Source organism: Grampus griseus (assembly GCF_964374135.1).
Source record: "Grampus griseus genome assembly, chromosome: 1".
NCBI lineage: Eukaryota > Metazoa > Chordata > Mammalia > Artiodactyla > Delphinidae > Grampus > Grampus griseus.
In genome coordinates, this window is record NC_139017.1 from 43,447,586 (window position 1) to 43,472,574 (window position 24,989).

At 41.7% G+C, this 24,989-nt stretch overlaps 1 protein-coding gene across 1 annotated transcript in view; it reads right to left on the reverse strand.

Moving 5' to 3' along the window:
• The window catches only part of HHAT (hedgehog acyltransferase), a 364,679-nt gene that overhangs the window by 320,289 nt on the left and 19,401 nt on the right, over positions 1-24,989 (reverse strand). The window contains exon 3 of the mRNA XM_082666689.1: positions 17,119-17,186. Within this exon, the coding sequence (XP_082522815.1) occupies positions 17,119-17,186 (68 nt within the window). The remainder of the gene's footprint in view (positions 1-17,118; positions 17,187-24,989) is intronic.

Below are 24,989 nucleotides of genomic sequence, written 5' to 3' on the forward strand. Positions count from 1 at the left end.
AAAAGAGGAAACCAACAGTAACACAATAATAGTGGGGGATTTTAACACCTCACTTAAACCAATGGACAGATCATCCAAAATGAAAATAAATAAGGAAACAGAAGCTTTAAATAATACAATAGACCAGATAGATTTAATTGACATTTATAGGACTTTCCATCCAGAAAGAGAAGATTACACTTTCTTCTCAAGTGCGCATGGAACATCCTCCAGGATAGATCACATCTTGGGTCACAAATCAAGCCTCAGTAAATTTAAGAAAATTGAAATCATATAAAGCATCTTTTCTGACCACAATGCTATGAGATTAGAAACGAATTACAGGGGAAAAAAACGTAAAAAACACAAACGCATGGAGGCTAAACAATACGTTACTAAATAACCAAGATATCACTGAAGAAAACAAAGAGGAAATCAAAATATACCTAGAGACAAATGACAATGAAAACACGATGATCCAACACCTATGGGATGCAGCAAAAGCAGTTCTAAGAGGGAAGTTTATAGCTATACAAGCCTACCTCAAGAAACAACAAATATCTCAAATAAACAATCTAACCTTACACCTAAAGGAACTAGAGAAAGAAGAACAAACAAAACCCAAAGTTAGCAGAAGTAAAGAAATCATGAAGATCAAAGCAGAAATCAATGAAATAGAAACAAAGAAAACAAGAGCAAAGATCAATAAAACTAAAAGCTGGTTCTTTGAGAAGATAAACAAAATTGATAAACCATTAGCCAGACTCATCAAGAAAAAGAGGCAGAGGACTCAAATCAATAAAATTAGAAATGAAGAAAGAGAAGTTACAACAGACACCACAGAAATACAAAGCATCCTAAGAGACTACTACAAGCAACTCTATGCCAATAAAATGGACAACCTGGAAGAAATGGACAAATTCTTAGAAAGGTATAACCTTCCAAGACTGAACCAGGAGGAAATACAAAATATGAACAGACCAATCACAACTAATGAAATTGAAACTGTGATTAAAAATCTTCCAACAAACAAAAGTCCAGGACCAGATGGCTTCACAGGTGAATTCTATCAAACATTTAGAGAAGAGCTAACTCCCATCCTTCTCAAACTCTTCCAAAAAATTGCGGAGGAAGGAACACTCCCAAACTCATTCTAAGAGGCCACCATCACCCAGATACCAAAACCAGACAAAGATACCACAAAAAAAAAAAATCACAGTTCAATATCACTCATGAATATCGATGCAAAAATCCTCAACAAAATACTAGCAAACAGAATCCAACAGCACATTAAAAGGATCATACACCATTATCAAGTGGGATTTATCCCAACGATGCAAGGAATCTTCAATATATGCAAATCAATCAATGTGATACACCATATTAACAAACTGAAGAATAAAAACCATACGATCATCTCAATAGATGCAGAGAAAGTTTTCGACAAAATTCAACACTCATTTATGATAAAAACTCTCCGGAAAGTGGGCATAGACAGAAACTACCTCAACATAATAAAGGCCATATAGGACAAACCCACAGCAAACATCATTCTCAACGGTGAAAAACTGATAGCATTTCCTCTAAGATCAGGAACAACACAAGGATGTCCACTCTCACCACTATTGTTCAACAGAGTTTTGGAAGTCCTAGCCGTGGCAATTAGAGAAGAAAAAGAAATAAAAGGAATACAAATTGGAAAAGAAGAAGTAAAACTGTCAAAGTTTGCAGATGACATGATACTCTACATAGAGAATCCTAAAGAGGCTACCAGAAAATTACTAGAGCTAATCAATGAATTTCGTAAAGCAGCCGGATACAAAATTAATGCACAGAAATCTCTTGCATTCCTATACACTAATGATGAAAAATCTGAAAGAGAAATTAAGGAAACACTCCCATTTACCACTGCAACAAAAAGAATAAAATACCTAAGAATAAACCTACCTAGGGAGACAAAAGACCTGTATGCAGAAAACTATAAGACACTGATGAAAGAAATTAAAGATGATACCAACAGATGGAGAGATATACCATGTTCTTGGATTGGAAGAATCAATATTGTGAAAATGACTATACTACCCAAAGCAATCTACAGATTCAATGCAATCCCTATCAAATTACCAATGGCATTTTTTACGGAACTAGAACAAAAAATCTTAAAATTTGTATAGAGACACAAAAGACCCCGAATAGCCAAAGCAGTCTTGAGGGAACAAAATGGAGCTGGAGGAATCAGACTCCCTGACTTCAGACTATACTACAAAACTATAGTAATCAAGACAATATGGTACTGGCACAAAAAGAGAAACATAGATCAATGGAACAAGATAGAAAGCCCAGAAGTAAACTCACTCACCTATGGTCAACTAATCTATGACAAAGGAGGCAAGGATATACAATGGAGAAAAGACAGTCTCTTCAATAAGTGGTGCTGGGAAAACTGGACAGCTACATGTAAAAGAATGAAATTAGAACACTCCCTAACACCATACATAAAAATAAACTCAAAATAGATTAGAGGGCTTCCCTGGTGGCGCAGTGGTTCAGAGTCCACCTGCCGATGCAGGGGACACGGGTTCATGCCCCGGTCCGGGAAGATCTCACATGCCGCAGAGCGGCTGGGCCCGTGAGCCATGGCCGCTGAGCCTGCGCGTCCGGAGCCTGTGCTCCACAGCGGGAGAGGCCATGACAGTGAGAGGCCCACATATCACAAAAAATAAATAAATAAATAAATAAATAAATAGATTAGAGACCTAAATGCAAGACCAGACACTATCAAACTCTTAGAGGAAAATATAGGAAGAACACTCTTTGACATAAATCACAGCAAGATCTTCTTTGATCCACCTCCTAGAGTAATGGAAATAAAAACAAAAATAAACAAATGGGACCTAATGAAACTTCAAAGCTTTTGCACAGCAAAGGAAACCATAAACAAGACGAAAAGACAACCCTCAGAATGGGAGAAAATATTTGCAAACCAATCAACGGACAAAGGATTAATCTCCAAAATATATAAACAGCTCATGCAGCTCAATATTAAAAAAACAAAAAACCCAATCCAAAAATGGGCAGAAGACCTAAATAGACATTTCTTCAAAGAAGACATACAGATGGTCAAGAAGCATATGACAAGCTGCTCAACATCACTAATTATTAGAGAAATGCAAATCAAAACTACAATGAGGTATCACCTCACACCAGTTAGAATGGGCATCATCAGAAAATCTACAAACAACAAATGCTGGAGAGGGTGTGGAGAAAAGGGACCCCTCTTGCACTGTTGGTGGGAATGTAAATTGATACAGCCACTATGGAGAACAGTATGGAGGTTCCTTTAAAAACTAAAAATAGAGTTAACATATGATCCAGCAATCCCACTACTGGGCGTATACCCAGAGAAAACCATAATTCAAAAAGACACATTGCACCCCAATGTTCACTGCAGCACTATTTACAATAGCCGGGTCATGGAAGCAACCTAAATGCCCATTGACAGACGAATGGATAAAGAAGATGTGGTACATATATACAATGGAGTATTACTCAGCCATAAAAAGGAACGAAATTGGGTCATTTGTTGAGACATGGATGGATCTAGAGACTGTCATACAGAGTGAAGTAAGTCAGAAAGAGAAAAACAAATATCGTATATTAACGCATATATGTGGAACCTAGAAAAATGGTACATATGAACCAGTTTGCAAGGCAGAAATTGAGACACAGATGTAGGGAACAAACGTATGGACACCAAGTGGGGAAAGCGGCGGGGGGGTGGGGGTGGGGGGTGGAGGTGGGGTGTGATGAATTGGGCGATTGGGATTGATATGTATACACTGATGTGTATAAAATTGATGACTAATAAGAACATGCTGTATAAAAAAATAAATTTAATAAAATTAAAAAATGTAAAAATATATATATATCATTTTAACCATCAAACAAATTGAATTCATAGTTTTAAAGTCCCTAAAAAGAAATCTCCAGTCCCACGTGGTTTCACTGAAGAATTCTACCTGACACCTAAAGAACCTCTCTGTAATAGGGGAGATACTGCCGAACTCATTTTCTAAGTCTAGTAATAAACACATGAAATCTGAAATTAAAGATACAAGACCATATATAATCAGTCAAAAATCAGATATAGACAGTACTCAGAGAGAAAGAGAGAACTACAGTCTAATATCCCTCCTGAACACAGACAAGAAAAATCTCAACAGAATATCAGCTAGTGTAGTCCAGCTACATATATAAAAAAATTATACACCATGACCAAGTGGAGTTTATCCCAGGGATGCAAGGCTGGTTCAGTACTCAAAAATCAATCAAAGTAATGCAACATATTAACATTTTCTTAATTAAAGAAGAAAAATAGCATCATCATACCAATTGATGCAGAAAAATCATCTAACAAAATTCAATACTGATTCATAAAAATTCTCAGAAAACTAGGAATAGAGGGAAACTTCCCCCCCTTGATAAAGAACATCTACAGAAAAACCTACAGAAACATCATACTTAATGGTGAATGACTGATGTTAACGGTTAAGACTGGGAAAAAGCCAAGGATGTACACTCTCATAACTCTTATTCAACATAATACTAGAAGTCCTAGCCAGCACAATAAGAAAAGAAGAGTCATAACAGATTGAAAAGGAAGACATGAGAATGTCCTGATTTGCAGGTGACATGATTGTTTACACAGGAAAACTCAACAAGTCTGTCCAAAAAGAAAGGAAAAAAAAACCCTCCAATGAGGAATAAATGAGCTCAGAAAAGCCATAGGATATAAGATCAACATATAAAAGCCAACTGTACTTCTATATACTAGCAATGAACATGTGGAAATTGAAATTTAAAATGTAAAACCATTTATAATCACTCAAAAAATAAAATACTTAGGCATAAATGTAACAAAACATGTATAGAATTTGTCTCCTAAAAACTACAAAATACTAATGAAATAAATCCGAAAAGATGTAAATAAGGCTAAAGACACACTGTGTTCGTGGATTGGAAAATTCAACATAGTGAAGACATCAATTTTCCAAATTGATCTATAAATTTATCAGAATTGTACCAAAATCCCAGCAAAAAGTCTTGTAGATATAGAAGAGCTTATTCTAAAGCATATTTGGAAAGGCAAAGGAACTAAATGAGCTAAAACAATTTGGAAAAAAAGAATAAAATTAGATTACATTACTTGATTTTAAGACTCACCAGTAATCAAGAAAATGTGGCATTAGTGTAAAGACAGATACATATATCAATGGAACAGAAATGAAAACCCAGAAATAGAGCCACACAAGTTTGGCCAACTGATTTATGACAAAGGTGTGAAACAATTCAATAGAGGAAGACAGTCTTTTCAACAAAAGGTGCTGTAGCAATTGGATATCCATAAGCAAAAAAATAATAATAATAAATCTCTACCTAAATTAACACAAAAATTAACCCAAAAGGGATCACAGACTTAAAGGTAAAATGCAAAACTAGGCAACTTTGTGGGGGGGGAAAAAAAAAATCTTTGGGTCATAAAACTAGGCCAAGAGTACTTAGACATGACACCAAAAGCACAGTTCTTAAGAGAAAAAAAAATTAATAAACTGGATTTCTGTGAAAGACCCTACCAAGAGGATGAAAAGTCAAGCCACCGCCTGAGAAATAATATTTGCAAACCACCTACCTGACAAAGAACTAGTATCTAGACTATACAGAGAACTCTCTGAACTCAACAGTGAAAATAAACCAAACACTCCAAGTAAAAACAGGCAAAAGATATGAACAGAATTTCACTAAAGAGTATATAGAGATGACAAATAAGCACATGAAAATATGTTCAACGTCTTTAACTATTAGGGAAACGCAAATGAAAACCATGATGAGATATCACTACCCACCTATCAGAATAGCTGAAATTTAAAATGTTAATAAGGTCAGATGCTAGTAAGTGTGCAGAGAAACTGAGTATCTCATACCTTTTTTTGGTGGGAATGTAAAATGGTAGAGCCGTTTTGGAAAACAGTTCATACAGTTTTTCATAAAACCAAACATGTACTTATCATACAATCCAGCAATCAAACACCTGGGTATTTACCCCTGAGAAAATAAAACTGAAGTTCACATGAAAACCTGTACACAAATATTCACCTCAGATTTATTTATAATAGCCAGAAACTGGAAACAACCGAAATGTCCTTCACGGGTCAAATGGTTAAACAAACTGTGGTCCATCCATATCATTAACTAATACCCTGCAAAGAAAAGGAATAAATTACTGATACACACAACTTGTATGAATCTCAAGGGCATTAAGCTGGGGGCGGGGGAGGGAGCCAGTCTCCAAAGGTTATAATACCGTATGACTCCATTTATATAACGTTCTCAAATGACAAAATCATGAGATGGAAAGACAAAACTGTGGCTTCCATGGGTTCGGGATGGCGAGAGCAGGATGGGTGTGACTAGAAAGAGGCAGAAAGGAAGTTCTTTCTGGTTCTATATTTTAACTGTGTTGGTGGTTAATGAAAGGAAAGGAATAGAACCACACTCAAAAGTCCCAATATACCACATACAAAAACTGCAGTTTCCGTGGTTGAACCAGGATGGGGTTTAAAGCCCAGCCACGTAGACCTCTGCTTCGCCCCCTAATGGTGGTTCCTGAGGCATGCTAGGAATACTATGGTATTTGCAGAATCTCAAAGTTGATGAGTCAGACTTCTCATTTGCATACCCACAGTACCCTGTATAGAGTACAATCCTTTCAAGTTTAAAAGAATATTCCTTTCAACTCAACATTTCTAACTATGAGAAGTTTGCTTACCAAATCCCTTGTACAAACTTTAAGCAGGAAGTGCCCTTGGGGACAAAGAGCCCCCATCAGTGAAGTAGGATCCGCGGTTACTGGAGAAATGAGCTTAGTAAACCAGCGTTAGAGTCTGGTTTCTCTTCAGATAGAATAAATCTTTCCCCTTTTACTAAAGATTTCCAGGAAGAGAACTAAGTCTGAATGTTCCACAAACTTTTTGAGGCCTTGCTTTGGCAGGGCTAGTGTCTGATGTTGTAATAAAAGACATGATCTTTCTGAAATAACCCATCTTCCTGCCGCTTTCAACATGCCATTATTCCTCTTAACCTACAAGGTTTAGTATTATAAGAAGCTTATAGGCTAAGGTTTTATTGGTTTTCTACCTGAACTGTTCTGATTAACCTACACAGTTTTAGTATTATAAGTAAGAAGCTTATAAAGTTTTATTGGTTTTCTGCCTGAGCTGTTCTAGTAAAATGTCATAAATTTATGTCAAATGAATTTCCACTGATGAAGTGTTGACTTGCCAGTTGCCACTCACGTCAGAAACATTGGCTAAAACAACTGAACCATTCCCCTTCCCTCCCCTATGTAATGAAGAATCTAAAATGTTGAAAACATATATCCTAAGTGATGGCCCTGAAGCCCCACTCAAAGGTCCTGTATTCAGTTCCAAGTTGGAAAGTATGTGGTGGTCTGATGCCAGATCGTCCAGAATCCCCAGTGCATGATGTCATAGCCACGAGAGGAACCTTAAATGCATGGTAGTGGTACCAGCTCCTAAAGGACAAAGAGCCTCCTGAAACTTCACCCAGCCCAGCAAACAGGCTGGTGTGAACTGGTTTCTACTGCTTGCCTAATAAACGTCTATATGTGTGATCAAATTTAGCTGGAGAACGGCCTTCATACAACCCACGAGCAAAATTATAATGGACTAACTAACCCTCACCAACGTGAACCTTTCAGCAGATACTGTGATCTTGCAAGTGGCTTCAGTCAGTTCCCCACACAAAGACACCGCCCTTCACATCTCCCACGGGCCCATGATCTCACTTTTATCCTGCAGCTGCTTCTAATTTCTTTTTAACAGAGACTTATCAACTGTCATGTCATGATTTTAAAAGGTAATAACCTTTTAAAGAATGGTGACAGGCATCACTTTTAGGGAAGGTACTGGGAAAAGGAAGGGTTTCCCCTCCTCCACCCTCCCCCATGTCTCTCCCCAAATTTCAGCTCTAAGCCGCTGCTGAACTCTGCTCCTTCTACTCTCAGAATCCTATCTGTTGGAGCACTTACATAGGATGTGTTGTGTAAACAACCTCCTCTACCCTGAGGGACTGTTCTTGACAATAAAAGTGCCCAAATGCAGAGTCCACATTCCAGAAGGGACGAGTTAGCCTCCAAGGGTCCCAGTCAGAAATCCAGTTCCAGACATGGCTACAATTCAACTGATTTCAATATTGGTATTGAAAGTTGCACCTGAGAATTTATTGGCATTAAGGATGTTAGAAAGAAGTAATGTACAAATGAAGGAAGTGGTGTTCAACATGGGCAGTGGGTGAGAAATTTTCTCAGCCTCCAATAACCTCATAAGGGTGAGGCATCAGAATCCCTGGAGCAGGCACCCAGAGCTTCAGAGAAAACAGTCCTCCTTCTAGCACCCCCTGTGCTTCTATGTCCCTTTACTTCATAAGGTTCCATTCCCCCTGTCAGACTAGCAGGGTGTCTGCTCCAGCCCAGAGTAGAACTGCCTCAGCCTCAGATGAATCCTTCCTGCAGGGTGCTTGTTGGAGAACCTACAGACAGAGAACAGGTTCAGTGGCAGATTTTGTACCTGCCACTGAAGAAATAAGTAATAAGTGTTTGCACATGTGGCAGAATTCAGATCTGAACTCTTTCCCTACGACGTATCACTTGGTAGTGAGGTTACAGGAAAGGAAGATATTTAACTCCTACCCACCTCCAACTACCAGAAGCTAATAAGAGTAAAACCAAAGAATTTGACTTTTGTTCAACAATCAGACAGACTCGGGTCAGTTCAAAACACTATCCTCCTGTTCAAGGCTCAGCTCAGATCCACCTCCTCTGGGGAGCCTTCCCTGGTCATTCCAAGGTTGGAAACTCACCTGGCAATTTTGGGCTATACCAACCAGGGACACTCATAAAACTGGAAACACTTTGTTCAGTGTAATGCCAGTTTTCAGGAAGGACACACAAACAGGGTCAGTTGTCCTGGCTGTGTACACCTGCTATCTCTTCAGCTTGACAGATGCTGCTGCCCTTAGTTAAATAATTAGAGCATCATCCCTATTAAAGCCACATGGCAGCCTGGCATTCTCAGATGGAGTATTAACTTCTTGAGGAGAGAAGCTATGCTTCTTACTTCCCTTAACCCACAGCACTTATAGAAAAGCAGTTGATTAGCAAAGAATTACTTGTAAACTGACTGGCCTGGGGCTGAGAAATGTCTCACTGCTCCAAACCTATATCATCACCTCAAGGTTTTACTAAGTAGTCATGGGGAACCTCTCTCTCTCTCAATCTGTTTCTTTTTCTCCCTTCTCTCCCTCCATACGTGTACATGCACACATACACACACCTGATTTTTTAGTCCTGCAGGGCTAAACCCCTGGTTCTAACTTCACCTTATCTTCTCCCGGCTCCTTCAAGAAACTTTATAACAAAATAAACAATATTTGGCAGGACTTCCCTGGTGGCGCAGTGGTTAAGAATACGCCTGCCAATGCAGGGGACACAGGTTTGATCCTTGGTCCAGGAAGGTCCAACATGCTGCGGAGCAACTAAGCCCGTGTGCCACAACTACTGAATCCTGCGCGACTACAGCCCGTACTCTGCAACAAGAGAAGCCACCGCAATGAGAAGCCCATGCACCGCAACAAAGAGTAGCGTCCGCTCGCCGCAACTAGAGAAAGCCCGCGTGCAGCAACGAAGACCCAACGCAGACAAAAATCGATCAATGAATCATAAATTTTTTTTTAAAAACCAATATTTTGCATGAGTTAGTAGATACAAAAGAGAGAGGAGGGCCAAGCAGGGGCCTTAGTGATTGAGCTAATAAGCAAATTTGATGCTTGTCCATCTGCATTACAGACCCTATTTTCACATAAGGCAGAGAGCTTCCCTTTCCTATGCTCCCCAGGAAATCACTACTGCCTCACTTTTCCCCCCGCCTAGTTGCAAATCTCCTACATATCAGGAAGGACATCCAGCAGGGATGAGACTAGACAAGAGACAGCGTACTGGCAGGTTAAGAGCAGGAGTTCTTCATGTGAACGAGAGGGAATCAAGCCCAACGTGTGCTCAAGAACCTTCCCTCCATTACTAGTCTGCGGGCTTCTTGCTCCGACCATTTGGAGACTCCTCAGCCCACACCCTCTCTGCCTGGAGAGGCCGGCACAGGACACAAGAATCTCCCTCCGCTGAGCAGCCCCTCTGTGAAGGGGCAAAGCTGCATCCAATCCTCTGTCCATAAGGACGGGCTGAAAATTCACACGAACAGCCAAACCACACGTTCACCTGTTGCCATCAGATGGAGGAAGGCAGACACGACCAGAACACCGCAATCATCTTGGAGGAGCTACGGCTGAATGAAAATGAGGTAAGGCCTACACTCTCTAAACCTGCCAGAGTCTAGACATGTGAAACAAAGCAAACATTGCCAGGGGGCCAATGATCCTTCACAGTAAGTACCCAACCAGACAGCCATGTCCACCTTAACCCAACCGCCACTACTGAATGCCTGCTCCAGTGAGGCAGGGATGAAAGATCCTCTTACATCTAAAACAGGTAACTGCTCTATAACACAGGCTCGGGGAGGAGTCCTGGGAATGGAGCTCATAGGAGGGAGGAATCAATGCCAACAGGGGGAGGAGCCGGGGGGAGAGGCGTCAGGAAAGGTTTCACGTGGGCTGTTGCTTGAGCCGCAGGGAAGTGTGCCCAGTCTGCATGAGGATGACGGGGAGGAAACCTCAAGGCATCCTTGGGGAATGGCAGACGATCCTGTTATTTAGTAGCACGTGGTTACTACATGGAGATGAGGCTGCTAAAACGAGGTAGGGCCAATGGACAAACGGGGCTGAATGTCAGCCACCGAGTCTGGACTTCATACTGTGAGAAATGGGGAGCCATGCATGGGTTTTGAGGAACATTATAAGATATACATTCCAGGACGTTAAGTCCAGGGATGCACAAACCTTGAATGGGGGAGATTGGGGGAGGCGGGCAAGGTAGAGAAATGCCAAGGCTCCTCAAAGAGTCCTCAGAAGAAATGGCAATGGCCCCAACCCCTTCAGTAACCGTCCCTTGCCTTCTGAATAAAGTCCAGGCTCCACCTATAGCACCCAATGGCCTTTATGATCCAGCCCCTGTCTATCCTGTATCATCCCTTGCTCTCACTCAACCTCCCAGCCAAACTGAAGGACTCTCTCAAATCCAGTCCTTAGGCTCGCTGCTCCCTTCACCCATCCTTCCCCAGTGCCTCAGCTCTAATTTCTGTGAGTCTGGGTTACAGGCACCTTCTGTTTCTGCATGCCCCGTGAATAGCTGCATCACTTACCTCACTGTCTCAGCATCAGTGTCCCCCGAATTCAGGGCCCAGTGAAGACAGAGCCTGGAAGGTCACAGCCCCCCAGCCCCCAGCCTAGAAGCCTCTCACACAGCAGCCACTCAATGAATATTTGTTAAATGATTCAACATAGAGCTTGCTGAGGGTTTTTTTTTTAAGTATCAAACTACAGAGGAATTTATAAATAAGTTGAATATTAAAATCTTTATAGGTAAAATCTGAGTAGCTAAAAATTTTATCTTTACTTTAGAAACGACCTCTTCTCTCTTAACATTCAAAGACGTAAGTGATCAAGCTTCCCTTCTCTGATCGTATCTTCTCTTTCTAACCTTCTTGGCAGGCGCTGAAAATTCCTCTCTGATTCTACTTCTCAAAGAAGGTCTCATTCACAAGTGGGCCCCAATTTCAGAACTGTCACAGGAAGAGATGTCCTCAGGAAAGAAATGAGTAATTGATTACGTGTAAAATTCTTCATAATGCATTAGGCTTTTGAGAGCTCCTTTCAGTAGCAATCCATCCCCTTCTAGATTTAAACGTTTCTCTGTAGAACATTATCTCCTTGCCAGACAGGGGGAATCAACAAATCTTAGCTCTAAAGCAAGGACGTCACCATCCATGGAAGGACAAAATAATGACCACAGAAGCATGGACTGAGGATCCATTCTGTACCAACCACATACATGCTGGGTGTTTTATCATCATCTCTTTCTCCACAATAAGACCTCCCATTCCCATATTCCAAAACATAAAACTAAGGCTCAAATGAGGTGACTGATTTTCCAAAATGGAGCAAACTGCATTTTGAACTCAAGTCCATCCAACTCCACACCTGTGCTCTTTCCATTATAACAACTATCTTGAATCATAAATAAAAATAGGGGCTTCCCTGGTGGCGCAGTGGTTGAGAGTCCGCCTGCCAAAGCAGGGGACACGGGTTCGTGCCCCGGTCCGGGAGGATCCCACATGCCGCGGAGCAGCTGGGCCCGTGAGCCACGGCCGCTGAGCCTGCGCATCCGGAGCCTGTGCTCCGCAGCGGGAGAGGCCACAACAGTGAGAGGCCCGCGTACCACAAAAAAAAAAAGAAATAAAAGGAAAACAAATTCATGGTAATACAACCCAACATGGAGCTTCAGTCATGTCAGTTTGATTCAGAACCTACTATCTAGAAATATCAAGCAAGGAACATGGCCACTAAAAAGTTTCCTTCATGTTCTTGGGACATCTAGCAAGAACACTAGGCAAGACAAAAGGGAACCACCAAACACTGAGACAGATGGCCAGAACTGGAAAGGCATCGGGCTCGACCTGTCCCTGGCCACACACAGGTTCCCAGCACAGGACTGCTCCAAGAGGCCACTGGAGCCCACGCGGGGAGGCACTTTCAAGCCTGGAAAAAGATACATCGCGAAACAGGATGCAAACGTCACAGCACATCTAACCCGAACACTCCTTGAGAGCTACACCTACGCAATCTCCCCCACCACAACTGGCGTCTCTGGCAGAAACAAGCAGCTTTACACCAAAGGAATGATAAGACCCAAAGGTATTCCTGATTTGGGCTATAATCCTCCCTACCATCATCGGCAACCGGAGGACTGTGGTCAGACCCAGCAACCTTTCACTGTCCTAAGGGAAGCTTCCCCTTGAGTCACCACCACCCTGATACATTCATCTCCTTTCCAACCACACTGAGCCCCTCTGGAAGAGCATCTTCTCTACAGATGACCTTGCCAAATCCCACCCATTCTGTGGAGCTCAGCTGAAGGTCTGCCCCCAGAAGCAGTGTGGGATTGCTTGTGCCCACAGTGGTCTCTCCCTGCTCTGTCAACACTGTCCCACTTGGCATTCACGTACATGCCAATCAAGGTGAACTTAGGACTGATGCATTTTACGCCAATGTTGCCACCTGGCACAGTGTTACTGTCTCCTGCAGTTAAATTCAGCAAAATACTCACCTACTCTGTCCCAGGCACTGAAGATACAGGACTCATTAAATCCCAGCCCTGCCCCTGTGAGATTCACAGTCTGGTGGAGGATGGATACTACAAGATAACACTGTACAAATATATTTATCATGATAGGGTACAAGATTCAATCCAAAGCATGACTACACATCACCCTGTTCATCTCCTTCAGATCATTTAGCTCAATCTGTGGCTGTTAACGTTTATTCATTTACTTACTGTTGGTCTGTCCCCACTAGGAGACACTGGGACAGGAAGTTTGTCTGTCTGGTTCACTACTATGTCCCTAGCATTCCACATGGACTTGGGTGCAGAAACACATGCGTTAAAAGCTGTATTTGTGGAAGGAGATAAAAAGAGAAGCAGAGGAGTGTCAGGAACTAGGCGCATTAAAAAGCCCAAGTTAAAGGTCCACGCAATGCTTCCGTGATAGGAGACACCTGGGCTCAGATGTGAAGTGTGAGTGAGGACCAGATAGGGAAGAAGTGGAGCACGATCCAGAGGAGGAAACAGGATGAGCAAAGGTAAGAAATGACCAAGTCAGCATGACGAAGCCCTTAAATACGACTGCAGGCCAGCCGTTCTCAAAGAGAGACGGTTTTGTCCTTAGGGGGCATGTGGTGACGCCTGGAGACATTCGTGACTGTCATGACTTGGTGCTACTGGCATCTACGAGGTGGAGTCCAGGGATGCTGCTAAACACCCTACAATGTACAAAACAGGCCCCCAAACAAAGGAGGTCAGCAGTGCTGAGGTTTAGCGACATTTAAAGGATGGACTGGTCAGAGAACATAAAAGCTTCCTTCTAAAGTTCACAATTTCTACTCATGCCTAATGTCACCTTTTGATTAGAATTTAGACCAGAATAGCGTTTGCTTGCCACCTCCCATAACCTCCAAAGGAAATACTCAGAACCTATTAGGCTTCTGTTTTAGCTGCAATAAGACTTTCAGCAGACATCCATGAACCTCCTGTCACTACATATGGCCCCGGGTCTATTTTATGATCTTCACCAAGGACACAGAATCAATTTCTTTCATCTGTTGGCTATCCACCCTGGCTCACCATTTTCCCTCTAAATTCTAGGACTCCAAACTACTCATCCCCTATGCAGGGTAATGAGATACAGAAAGATGAGGACAAGAGGTGCTCAACACCATCAGATGAATGGATGGAAGGATGATCAGCAGGACAGAGGAACAGAGATTTTTCAGAATAGAAAAAGTCCTTGAAACTTTTATCTGAGCCTTGTGCACTGTTCCACAAAGGCAGGGTCGACCTAAACGTCGACATCCACTGCCTGTGCCCATCACCCCAGGGGGCTGTCATGGAGAATGCACAGAAGAGGTCATGTCCCCAGGATTCTGAAGCTTTGGCAGGGAGTCAAGCAGCTGAACGTGATGGGGTGGTGGGAGCTGGGAAGTCAGAGAAGACAAAGCCCCTTTGTCTAGAAGTAGCAACACCCAGCAGGGCTGAGCCTGCAACAATGAAATCCATGGGAGCTCCAAACCTGTCAGGGCCTGATCCTCGTTCAGCTTCTCATACTGCCTCACAGTTGCTTCTCTTCAGCGAAAAGTCTCTTAGTCTAAAATGAGTTTGCTTATTTTTGCCCCTGGCAAACAATTCAGTATTATCTGAAATGCCTGAATTATGACTCTAAAATTTTTTTTTAAATCACCATTTTTTTCTGTTGTAAGAGATCCAATAGCAGTATATTTCTAAAGAGTAGATCCCAGACACTCACAAGGGCTATCTGCTGTTGTAACCAGAGCAGGACCCAATGGGGCCTTCCCAGGACAAACCCCCCCCCCCCCCGCCCACTGTCCTCCGCCTGTCTCGTCTGCAGAAAAACTGTAATCAAAGAGTAAGTTTAATCAGAGAAGTGAGAAAATGCAAAAGCAAAGGAAAAAGTCAAACAAGGCAAAACAATAATAGCTTAGCCATTAAACAAAGTCAAGGACCTTTAGTTTCTCCTCAGGGGCTATAGATATATTCTGAGCCATATCCTTTGAGCTGTTTTGCAGATACCGAAACCCCCACCAGGTGGAAGAAGTTAACTAGATGCTGCCCACAAGCACGTAGACCCCAGACCAATCAGCACCAGAAGGTTGATGATGTTGACTCCTGGTTGCCTCACCACCAACCAAGAATGTCCATGAGCTGATGATGCACCTTGCAACTCTCTCCTCAACACATAGCCCCTTCCTCTTTTCCCTATATAATTTCTGAACAAAACTTGGGGAGTTGGTTCTTTGGGACATGAGTCCACCTTCTCGCCAGGATTGACAGCTACCTCAATAAAGCTACCTTTCCTTTTACCCAACACTTATCTCTCAGTATTGGATTCCTGAGCGATGAGCAGCTAAACCTGAGTTCTGTAACACTGTGACAACTCAAGTTCCACTGTGACATAAAGCTTCCCAAATTTCCTCATCTCTGAAGTGGGCACATTACACATCTTACGAATAATCCTAAAAAGGACTTATTTAAATCAGAAACAGTTACAAATGGATTCGATGTATGAAAATTAAATTTATATCCAACTTTTCACGGAAATGTCTGGTGGGCAGAACAACTGGGAAGAGCATCATGCAGGGCAGGACATTCTTCCCAGCCCCAGACAAACATGAACCATGTATTTAATACAGTGGCTCTGTACAGAGCCAGAGCTGGAAGAAGAGGGACAGGTTACCCTAGAAAATCAAATGGAAATGGAAGCCAGTTTTCTTCAATTCTAAGTAAGATCTGTAACTCTCAAAGTAGGAAGATATCAATACAGGCAGTACCCAGTTTGGAAACGAATTGTCTTCCAAAGTTCATTTGTAAGTCAGGTGCTCCGAACCTGGAGTGCAAGCATCATTCTATGTCCCAAGCCAACCAACAAAAGCTGATTAAACTTACAATATACCTGGCACACTACACACTTAGAGCAAAAATAGTAAAAAGCAATGGTGTGATATCATTTTTTTAAACATATCCAAATGCCTAGAAAAACAAATACACAGCTCCTCACTAGGGTTGACCTGAACCCAAACTATGAGCTGAAGCTGGACGTCATGTGGTCCAAGTCATTACTGAAGCGGGGTCCTGGAAAACTGAAAGGGGAAGAATGAGAAAAACTCCAGACTCAAGAGGAAAGGGGTTCTGGTGGGACACAGAAAGTAGTCTAACATCTTGCAATCAAAAGAGGAGGGTCTGGTACCTACCCATGACATACTCTGAAGAACAGAAGTGCTAACCGTCACCACTAGGAGAGCAACAGCGGCCACCCTGCCAGCGATCTAAGCAGGCACAATGAGCTGCAGTGGAGGATAAATGGCCCACTGCCACCCGGAACCAGGGAGCAGAGGGGCGGGGGATTCCCAGCATGCTCTGCAGGGTGTGGACGGCCAGGGGCAGTAGAGGCAGGAAGGAAACAGTTCCACAGTTGCCATGAGTTGGTATAGGGAGTGTCCAGGAGCCACATTTGACTCCAATAGCTATGGCTAGGTCAGGAAGGAACTTCCTAAACTTTACAAAAGTGAAATCTGCATGAACCAATAAGGTTACTGATCCACATCTCTAGTATTTTGAGAGGAGAACATGGGATGAGATAAAGACAAAGCACGGGGAATGCCTTTCTCTACACGGCACACTCGCACCTTTTACAGCAGGAAAGGTACTTAATGTCCAGTCGTTGCTGAGTACTATGGCTGGGTCAATGCCAAATACAAAAGTGATGCAAAACACTGAAACCGGGTTTGAAAATGGAAAAGGTTTATCACTGATCCACTCTGTACCTTCTTTAATCCTCCAAATAAAGTGTCAGTGTCCAGGTCAAATTCTTGGTCCAGTTCCTCTTCATGTTCTGACAAGAAAAACAGTGTGCATTAGTCACGAATCCAAATGAAACTGGGCTTGGTGTAACAGGAGAGGTACCAAAGGAAACTGGAATACGTCCTGGAAAAACTGCCCGTGGACTGAGCTACAGGCATGGAAACATGTCACACTCCTTCATTTCTGTGACCTCATTTCCTGGAAATACATCGTGGGGCTGATGGAAATGTCCCTTTAATTTGTCATAAGGGTCACAAAAGGAGAGGGATTAAGCGCAAAAGCTTCCAGCACAAGGAAGCACAGGAGGGATGAGGGCAAATGCCCCGCTTGTACAGATGGTGAAAAAAATTTTTAAACAGACCATGCCACAAAATGATGGTGATCATAGCCCTGTGATATAAAGCTAACAAGATTATTGATGGAATTGTATAATGGTAATATATGTGCTTACAAGTAAACAGTACAATTGGTTTAAAACAAAAAATATTTTAAAATCTTATTCAAATACTTCCTAAGGGTGAACAATAACCAGGCGCGGTGTGAAATAGTAGGAGTAACGCAGAACACGATTGGCAAGACTTTTGCTCTCCTGGGACTTACTGTACACTGGATGAGAGAGACAAACAAATAATAAGAAATTACAATGGTGCTGAAGAATGCCATGATATGGGAGGTAAGGAGTGCTGTGGGGGTTGAGTCTGGGGTGTCTTATTTGATGTCAATAAGCAGCTGGATGGGCATGGACAGAGCTCAAAACAGCGCCTCAGTTGGAGGTAAAGACTTAGGAGTCCCCAGGGTAGTAATGAAGCCTCCAGAATGACTGAGATCACCCAAAAGGGCACAGACTGCATAGACATAGACAAGAAAAGAAAAATCCAGTGCTCATCGGACCAACAAACATACAAAAAACACAGAGGACCACAAAGGAGCTACCCAGAAAGATCAAAGGAAAACCAGGAGAGAGTGCGTCACTAAAACATAATCGTGAAATGATGCTGGTTTCAGAGTAGGATCAAAGGGCAGATTTACACACACTAGATGCAAACAGCACCCCCAGCCTCAAACCCCAGGCAACACTGCCCCCAGGAAAAGCACAAAAGGGAGGCTCATCGAGTCCTGGGGCCCAGTGTGCCACAGGGCGCAACTCCAGGTCACATTCACACTGAATTTCTTAAGGTCCAGGAGGTGCTGTGGCTGTGTGTGATTGCCCTGGTCCTTTCTGTTACAGCTGCACACAGGCCACGTTGTGTGTGTGTGTGTGTGTGTGTGTGTGTGTGTGCGTGTCTGTGTGTGTGCGCTGTGCTGTACACAGACTCAAGTTCCAAGGGAACAGCCCACAAACAAGCAGCAAGCTATTACAATCCAACAAAGTAACAGGTCTCTCTGAACACTAACAAAAACAAGGGGGGAACCTCTCTGCTTTCCTGCCTCCTCTGTTTTGGCTTTACTTTCCTACAAAGTGCAACCTCCAGAAACAACAGAATTATGCAGAATTGAAACAAAGCAAAAACATGAGTGCTTCTTTTTTAAAAGGGTACATTCCAAAGCCGTGAAGTTTACAAGCTAAGCAGCTGACTCCCCCAAATTAGGACACATCTCCCTCTAGTGGGAAAGAGGAATCGTATGCCGACATGAGAATTAAGATGAAATCCTGTCTGGCGCTGTCCAGTGGAAATACTATCTGAGACACATTTATAATTTTAAAGTTTCTAGTAGCCACACTTTAAAAAAATAATTTTTCAAAGTGAAATTAATTTTAGAATATTTTATTTACCCTAATATGTCCAAACATTATTTCAACATGGAATCAATATTAAACAATTATTAATGAGTTATTTTACATTCCTTTTTCTTACTAATTCTTCAAAATTCCATGGACACATTATCCTTACAGCACATCTCAATTTGAAGTGGCCACATTTCAAGAGCTCATTAGCCACGTGCGGCTATAGCAATGGACAGTATGGTTCTACACCAAAACCCTCCCTCAGCTTTTGGAGAATTCCTACCAATCACCCTTTGATTTCTTGACACAAACAAATGCTGTATGACATACATTTAAATTACAACTTAGATCCTTTCATGATACTTTGGTGATCTCTGTCTTCAGACCGTCTTGAATTAGCTGAAATGCATTGCTATAGAATTTGGTAGAGTTCTACCAAAGTTTGGTTGAATTCTACCAAATTTGGTAGAATTTGGTAGAACGGAAGCTGAGAAACTGTAGCAGGAGATCTTTCCGTGAAGGGTGACGACCCTCAGAACTTCTCTGATTATCCTGCTTAGGTGAGGACCCCACACCCTCACCCTTTGGGCAAGAACGAGATTTCATCATAACTCACATTCCCTCAAGCAAGAGGACGCTGCAAATGGAGAGAAGCCTTCTCTACCTGAGCACTTTTCTCTGCACCACACAGGCCTGACTGTGGGCAGAGCCAGCCCTTTCTTCGAGGTGCCCTGGTTCCACTTCCCCAAATTCAGCGCTCCACAAAACTGCCTGAGAGCAGAGAAATGAAGCAGTTTCTGCTGATGAGCCCTCAATACTACGTCAGCTGTTGATTCTTCCCCTGTCCTCCACCACCAACCACCACCCAACAATGGGATACATCAAAGCCCCATTCCACCTGCTGAGTGAGAGGGTTCGCATTTCAATCGCCAATCAGCTGTGGTGGTAAACCGTTCACTTAAAGCCTCTAACCTACCTACCCTTTGACCCTCAACAGTGTGATGGGAAATCAATTCCGGTGTGGGTAGGGGTAATTAGAGGGAAGGGGGGACACACACACACACACACACACACACACCCTCGTCTGATACAAGCCGCTGTCGGGCACATGCACACCCAACCGTGGCCCAACTGTCCTGCTGTTTCTATGCATTTGAAATATTCCAATCAGCTCCTATGGAGTCTTTATTTCTCTAGGAAGCCGGAGGATAGAGCAGACCGTGGTAGTAAATGAGAGTGGGGGAAGGGAGCCGAAAAGACGGGCTTCTAAAGATAAGAGAATTGAATAGTAAGCAACTCAGATATGCACAGGTACATGATCATACACAAGAGGGAAGAAAAGGTGCTGGTTTTTCCATGAGCAAATGAGTACGTGGGCTCCTTCTCGCTTCTCTTCCAGTTCCCACTCAGGGAATAATAAAGTGGTTTAGAAATAGCCCAAGCAAAAACAAATCATATATGTAAATAGGATGCAAAGCGATATACACATAAATGACCTTCAAATCTCCCTGAAAGAGCTGCTCATCTGCGACTCCTTAGGAATTCTGGGGTCTATCAAGGCAGGCCACCAGGCACACAGTTTGCATGGGAATCCTTAGGGCTTCCTGGAGAGCCAGAAACCCCAGACTAAGATGGAAACGCTCCAGTAAAGAAAAAGCCGTAAGCTTTGACGCAACACAGAGCAAAGGCTGGGGGAGCAGGGGGCCTGAGGAGTGAGGCGCTGTAGAGTCTAACACTGAGGGTTGCCTTCAAGTGCCCCCCAGCCCAGGGCCCGGTCCCGAGTGCTTGTGAGAGGTTAATCACAGGCTTTAAGAAAGCAGGCTCTCTGGAAGCCAACAAGCCCCTCCCTTGAGGATCAGTGTCAATCTAGGAAGAAAACACCAGTGCAAGCCTGAGAGGAACAGGTGGGCCAGGAGACTTGGAATTCCAGTAGGAAGGCAGCGACTTGACGGTTTCCTATGACCCTGGCCATAGGTAACATGGAAAAAAAAAGATCAAATATAACACGAAGCCCTGACAAATGGAACACTCGGAGTCTTAGCTGCACCACAGCACAATTAATGCTGGCTATCTAGACAGGCTGTCCAGACCTTGCCCCCTGCACTTGGGTCCTTTCACAAGGCTGTATTAACTGAAGGGCCCCTAGTGGTTCTGTCCATGGGCAGCCAGCTCACCTGGTTCCAAGGGCACCTGTACAAACACAGGACTGGTAGCCTTTGTTTCCCTGCCCTGAACTGGGGCCACCAGATAAGTAACCAGCCGTCTTGCAACCAAACTCCTAATCACAGAAGCAAGTGGGAAAAATTACCTCCGGATTGACAAAGCCTGTTCCCTGTGACAGGTTAGTATGTTGCATGAACGACATAAAAGAATTAATCCATAAATGAGCTGCTACAGCCTTTTCTCATAAGCTGGGATTAGTGACAAGTGATAAGAAAAGGCATGTAAAGGAACAAACAAAAGTCAAAAGATGAATATGCTCAACTATATTTGCATCCCACTTTAAGAACACCTACTAGAAAAAAAAAGAGAAAAGAAACTTGAGGCAGCAATTCAAATGATTTGCTCCATATCTGCTTAAATATCAGGGCTCTCTGGTGTCACAGAGTTTATTTAGAGAAACATTAACTGCTTGTCACTGAAGATTAAAGAAATGAAAATAAAATACCTGTGAAATAAAAACTCAAATCAATGGAAAGCACAGTTCCTTTTATAAAAATGTCTCTAACTGCAAATTTTCAGGAAGATAGCTACTCCATGAAAGGTGAGCCTGGGCTCTGTAAAGCCAAAAAGATCTACGGTGGCTGCTGTTCATCAGAAAGCAATCACAGAGAACAGAATAATGGTAGAATTTATAAATAAATCCAAGAGCTTGTTCTTCGAAAAAGAGAACCAACCTACCAAGTAGACAAAATCTTTTTAAATTTCCTAAAACAAGGGACACACGTAGAATTCAAAACATTTTAAGAATATGACATACAACCGTACATTAATACATGTGAAAATTTCAATGAAATCGAAAAATATAAATTACTCACACTGACTTAAGAAGAAATGCTACGTATACCAATAATCCTGAAAGATACTGAAAAGTTTTCAATAAGTCTACTTCCAAAGAGACTCTGTGGCTAGACAAACTTACAAGCGAATGATATCAAACTTTGATGCCGACACTTCGTATACTACTTAAACAGTTCCATAATATTGGCGGAGTCAGTGGGGGAGCTTCCCCATTCATTTCAAAAACTTAACAGAACGCTGATACTGAAATCTGAGGATGAAACAATAAAACTACAGGCCAGTTAATCTCACTCAGAAATTATTAATATTTTTTTAAACACAGAAACAACCAGTGTATTTAAAAATAGCATAGTCACAGTAGGTTTGTTGTAGGAAACCATATGAACTATATTGGAAATATGATTACAATATCAATAGGTTGAGAAAGGAAAACTATGTAATCATCTGAATAGATTCTTTAAAAATGGATAAAATTCAACATGTATTGCTGATTTTAAAATTTTAGTAAAAGGGAGCTAGACATATTCCTTAACATGTTTTTTTTCCAAAGAAAAGCTTATTCAGCGTTTCACTAATGGTAAAACAATATACGGCTTTCCATTAAAGTTAGGGATAACAAAATAAGGACAGCATTCTTTTCCAACTAGTATATTGTTCTAGAAGTCCTGGCTAAGTAATAATAGATGAAGCAAAACCATTATCATTATGTGTGGGTATTATCTAAGTACAAAAACCAGGAGAATCAAATGATAAAAGCCAGTGGAACCCTAAGAGAATTCAATAATTTTTGGAACATAAAATAGAGAAACCAAAATAAACAACTTTACTATAGACCAGAAATAATCAGCTAGAAATTACAGAAAATATAATTGGAAAGGTTCCCAATTATAAAACAAAGAAAAAGACTTATAAATAATCTTAGGAATTTTAACAGGGCCTATTATGAAGACAACCATGAACTTTTTTTAAGGGAAGTAACAGAAACCTTGAGAAAAAAATACCATACTCCTGGATGCAATATTATAAGATTGTCAATTATTTACAAATTAATTTCTAGGCTTACTGTAATTCTGATTAAAACCCTAATGAGATTTTTTTGGAACCTGCCAATTTCAAACGTATCTCAAAGAATAAACCAGTAAGAATAGCTAAGAAAAGAATGGAAATAAAGAACAAGGAGTAGTAACTTACTCCACCAGATATTCAGACACTTAAAAAGCAAAAATAATTAAAACAGCACAGTACTGATGTAAGAATTAATTGAGAAATCAATGAAACAGAAAAGACAGCCCCCATACTGTGTGTGTATGCATATGTGCATATCCATAAAAGAATTTAGTAGATATAATAATTTAGTACATGATCAAGACTGCATTATAATTCAATAAAGAAAGACTTATTAAATAGTGTTTGGTTACCTATTTGGGAAAAAAAGTAATTTAACTCTTCACACTTCTTATCAATATACCAAATACATATGAGGTGGATTGAAGAATAAAGGCTAAACTTACTGAGACTACAGTAAGATGGACATTCTCCAATAGAAAACGTGTTAATTGGCACAGCCTTCCTGGAGAACAGTCTGGGTTTATCTATCAAGAACCTTAAAAACATTCATGTAGTTTGACTCTATACTTCCTCTTCCGGAAATCCTTCTGAGAAAAACAATCAGGTATGATAAAACAGTACAAATAGATTCCTCACAAAATAAATGAGCTAAGCATTCAACTCATGAAGTTGGAAAGAAGGAACAGAGCAAACCCAAAGAAACAATAAGGAAGGGAATAATCAGATAAGGGCAGAAATCAATGAATTGGAGAACAAAAAGAAACAATTGAGATATCTAACAAAGCTGAAAAGATTAATAAGATCTCTAGCACAATTGATCAAAGGAAAAAAAAGTAGGACGGAGGGAGTGAAGGAGAAGATGTAAATAACAAAGTATACAATGAGAGAAAAGCCAACTAGAGAAACAACAAATTTTTTCTAAGGTAAGTATTACAAACCACAATATACTAATCAAGTTGAAAACCTCCATAAAATGCATAGATCGCTAGAAAGCTACAAAATGTCAAAATAGGTACAAGAAGAAAGAAATTTTGAACATAAATCAATAGTAAGCTGAAACAGTAGGCCATGACTTCCCTTTCCAGATGCTTTTCCAGGTGACCTCCTATCACCAATGGTTTTCACTGATGAGAATTCAACTGTTTTCATTCCAAGAACTGCGTTAAGCTGATACGAATGACAAAAATACATAGCCCTCTTTTAGGCAGAGGCATTAATTCTTTCAAGGTTACTGCGTGACACATTGCATCTTTCCTCAAATTAAGTGCAATCAGAGAGACATAAAAGTATTTCTACATGTTCTAAACCATAAGACACAAACTTAATGGAGCAGGTTTGGATTAGCCACAATACTGCGGAATACCAGGGGAGAGGTCACCAAGCATAGAAGATCACCACTACCACCACCACCCCACCCCCAAGCATTTCCATATGACTTTGACACACTCTATGTAGACTCTTGGAAGAGCTGAGTGGAAGAAGGGCTGTTCTGTTCAGTCCCTGCTGTGGATTTACCAAGAGATCCCTTGTGACTAGGGCTGTTATAATCAGTCTGCTGCTGTCCCTAATGGTCAGACCACCCTGCTACTGCTGATGGGGAAAAGAGCAGTGAATGAGATGCCTGCTCTGTGCCCAGAGAAAGCAGCCGTGTAAGTGCCCACCCGTGGCATTCCACTTAACGAATAAGTTCTGAGCCTCTAGTATGTTCTAGGCCCTATATTTGCTCCAGAAACAAACACCCAAAAAAGTTCACAGAAGAGACAGTTTTCCCAGTGGATCTACTTCCATAATTGGGTTAAGTGCCACTTTTTCCTGAATGAGATAGTAAGACGTGGAGCAAAAGAAACTCAACATTGCGTTAAACACGCTTTGGCAAGGCAGGGGGATCTGGCTTCCATGAGCTGAATGGAAAAAGGAATAGAGAACTAAGACACTTCTTGGGAGCGGCCACTTTGGCAATGGTATTAAGAGAAAAAGCCTGAAGGATAAAAGAAGCTCCAGGCTAGGGTGTGGTCAGTA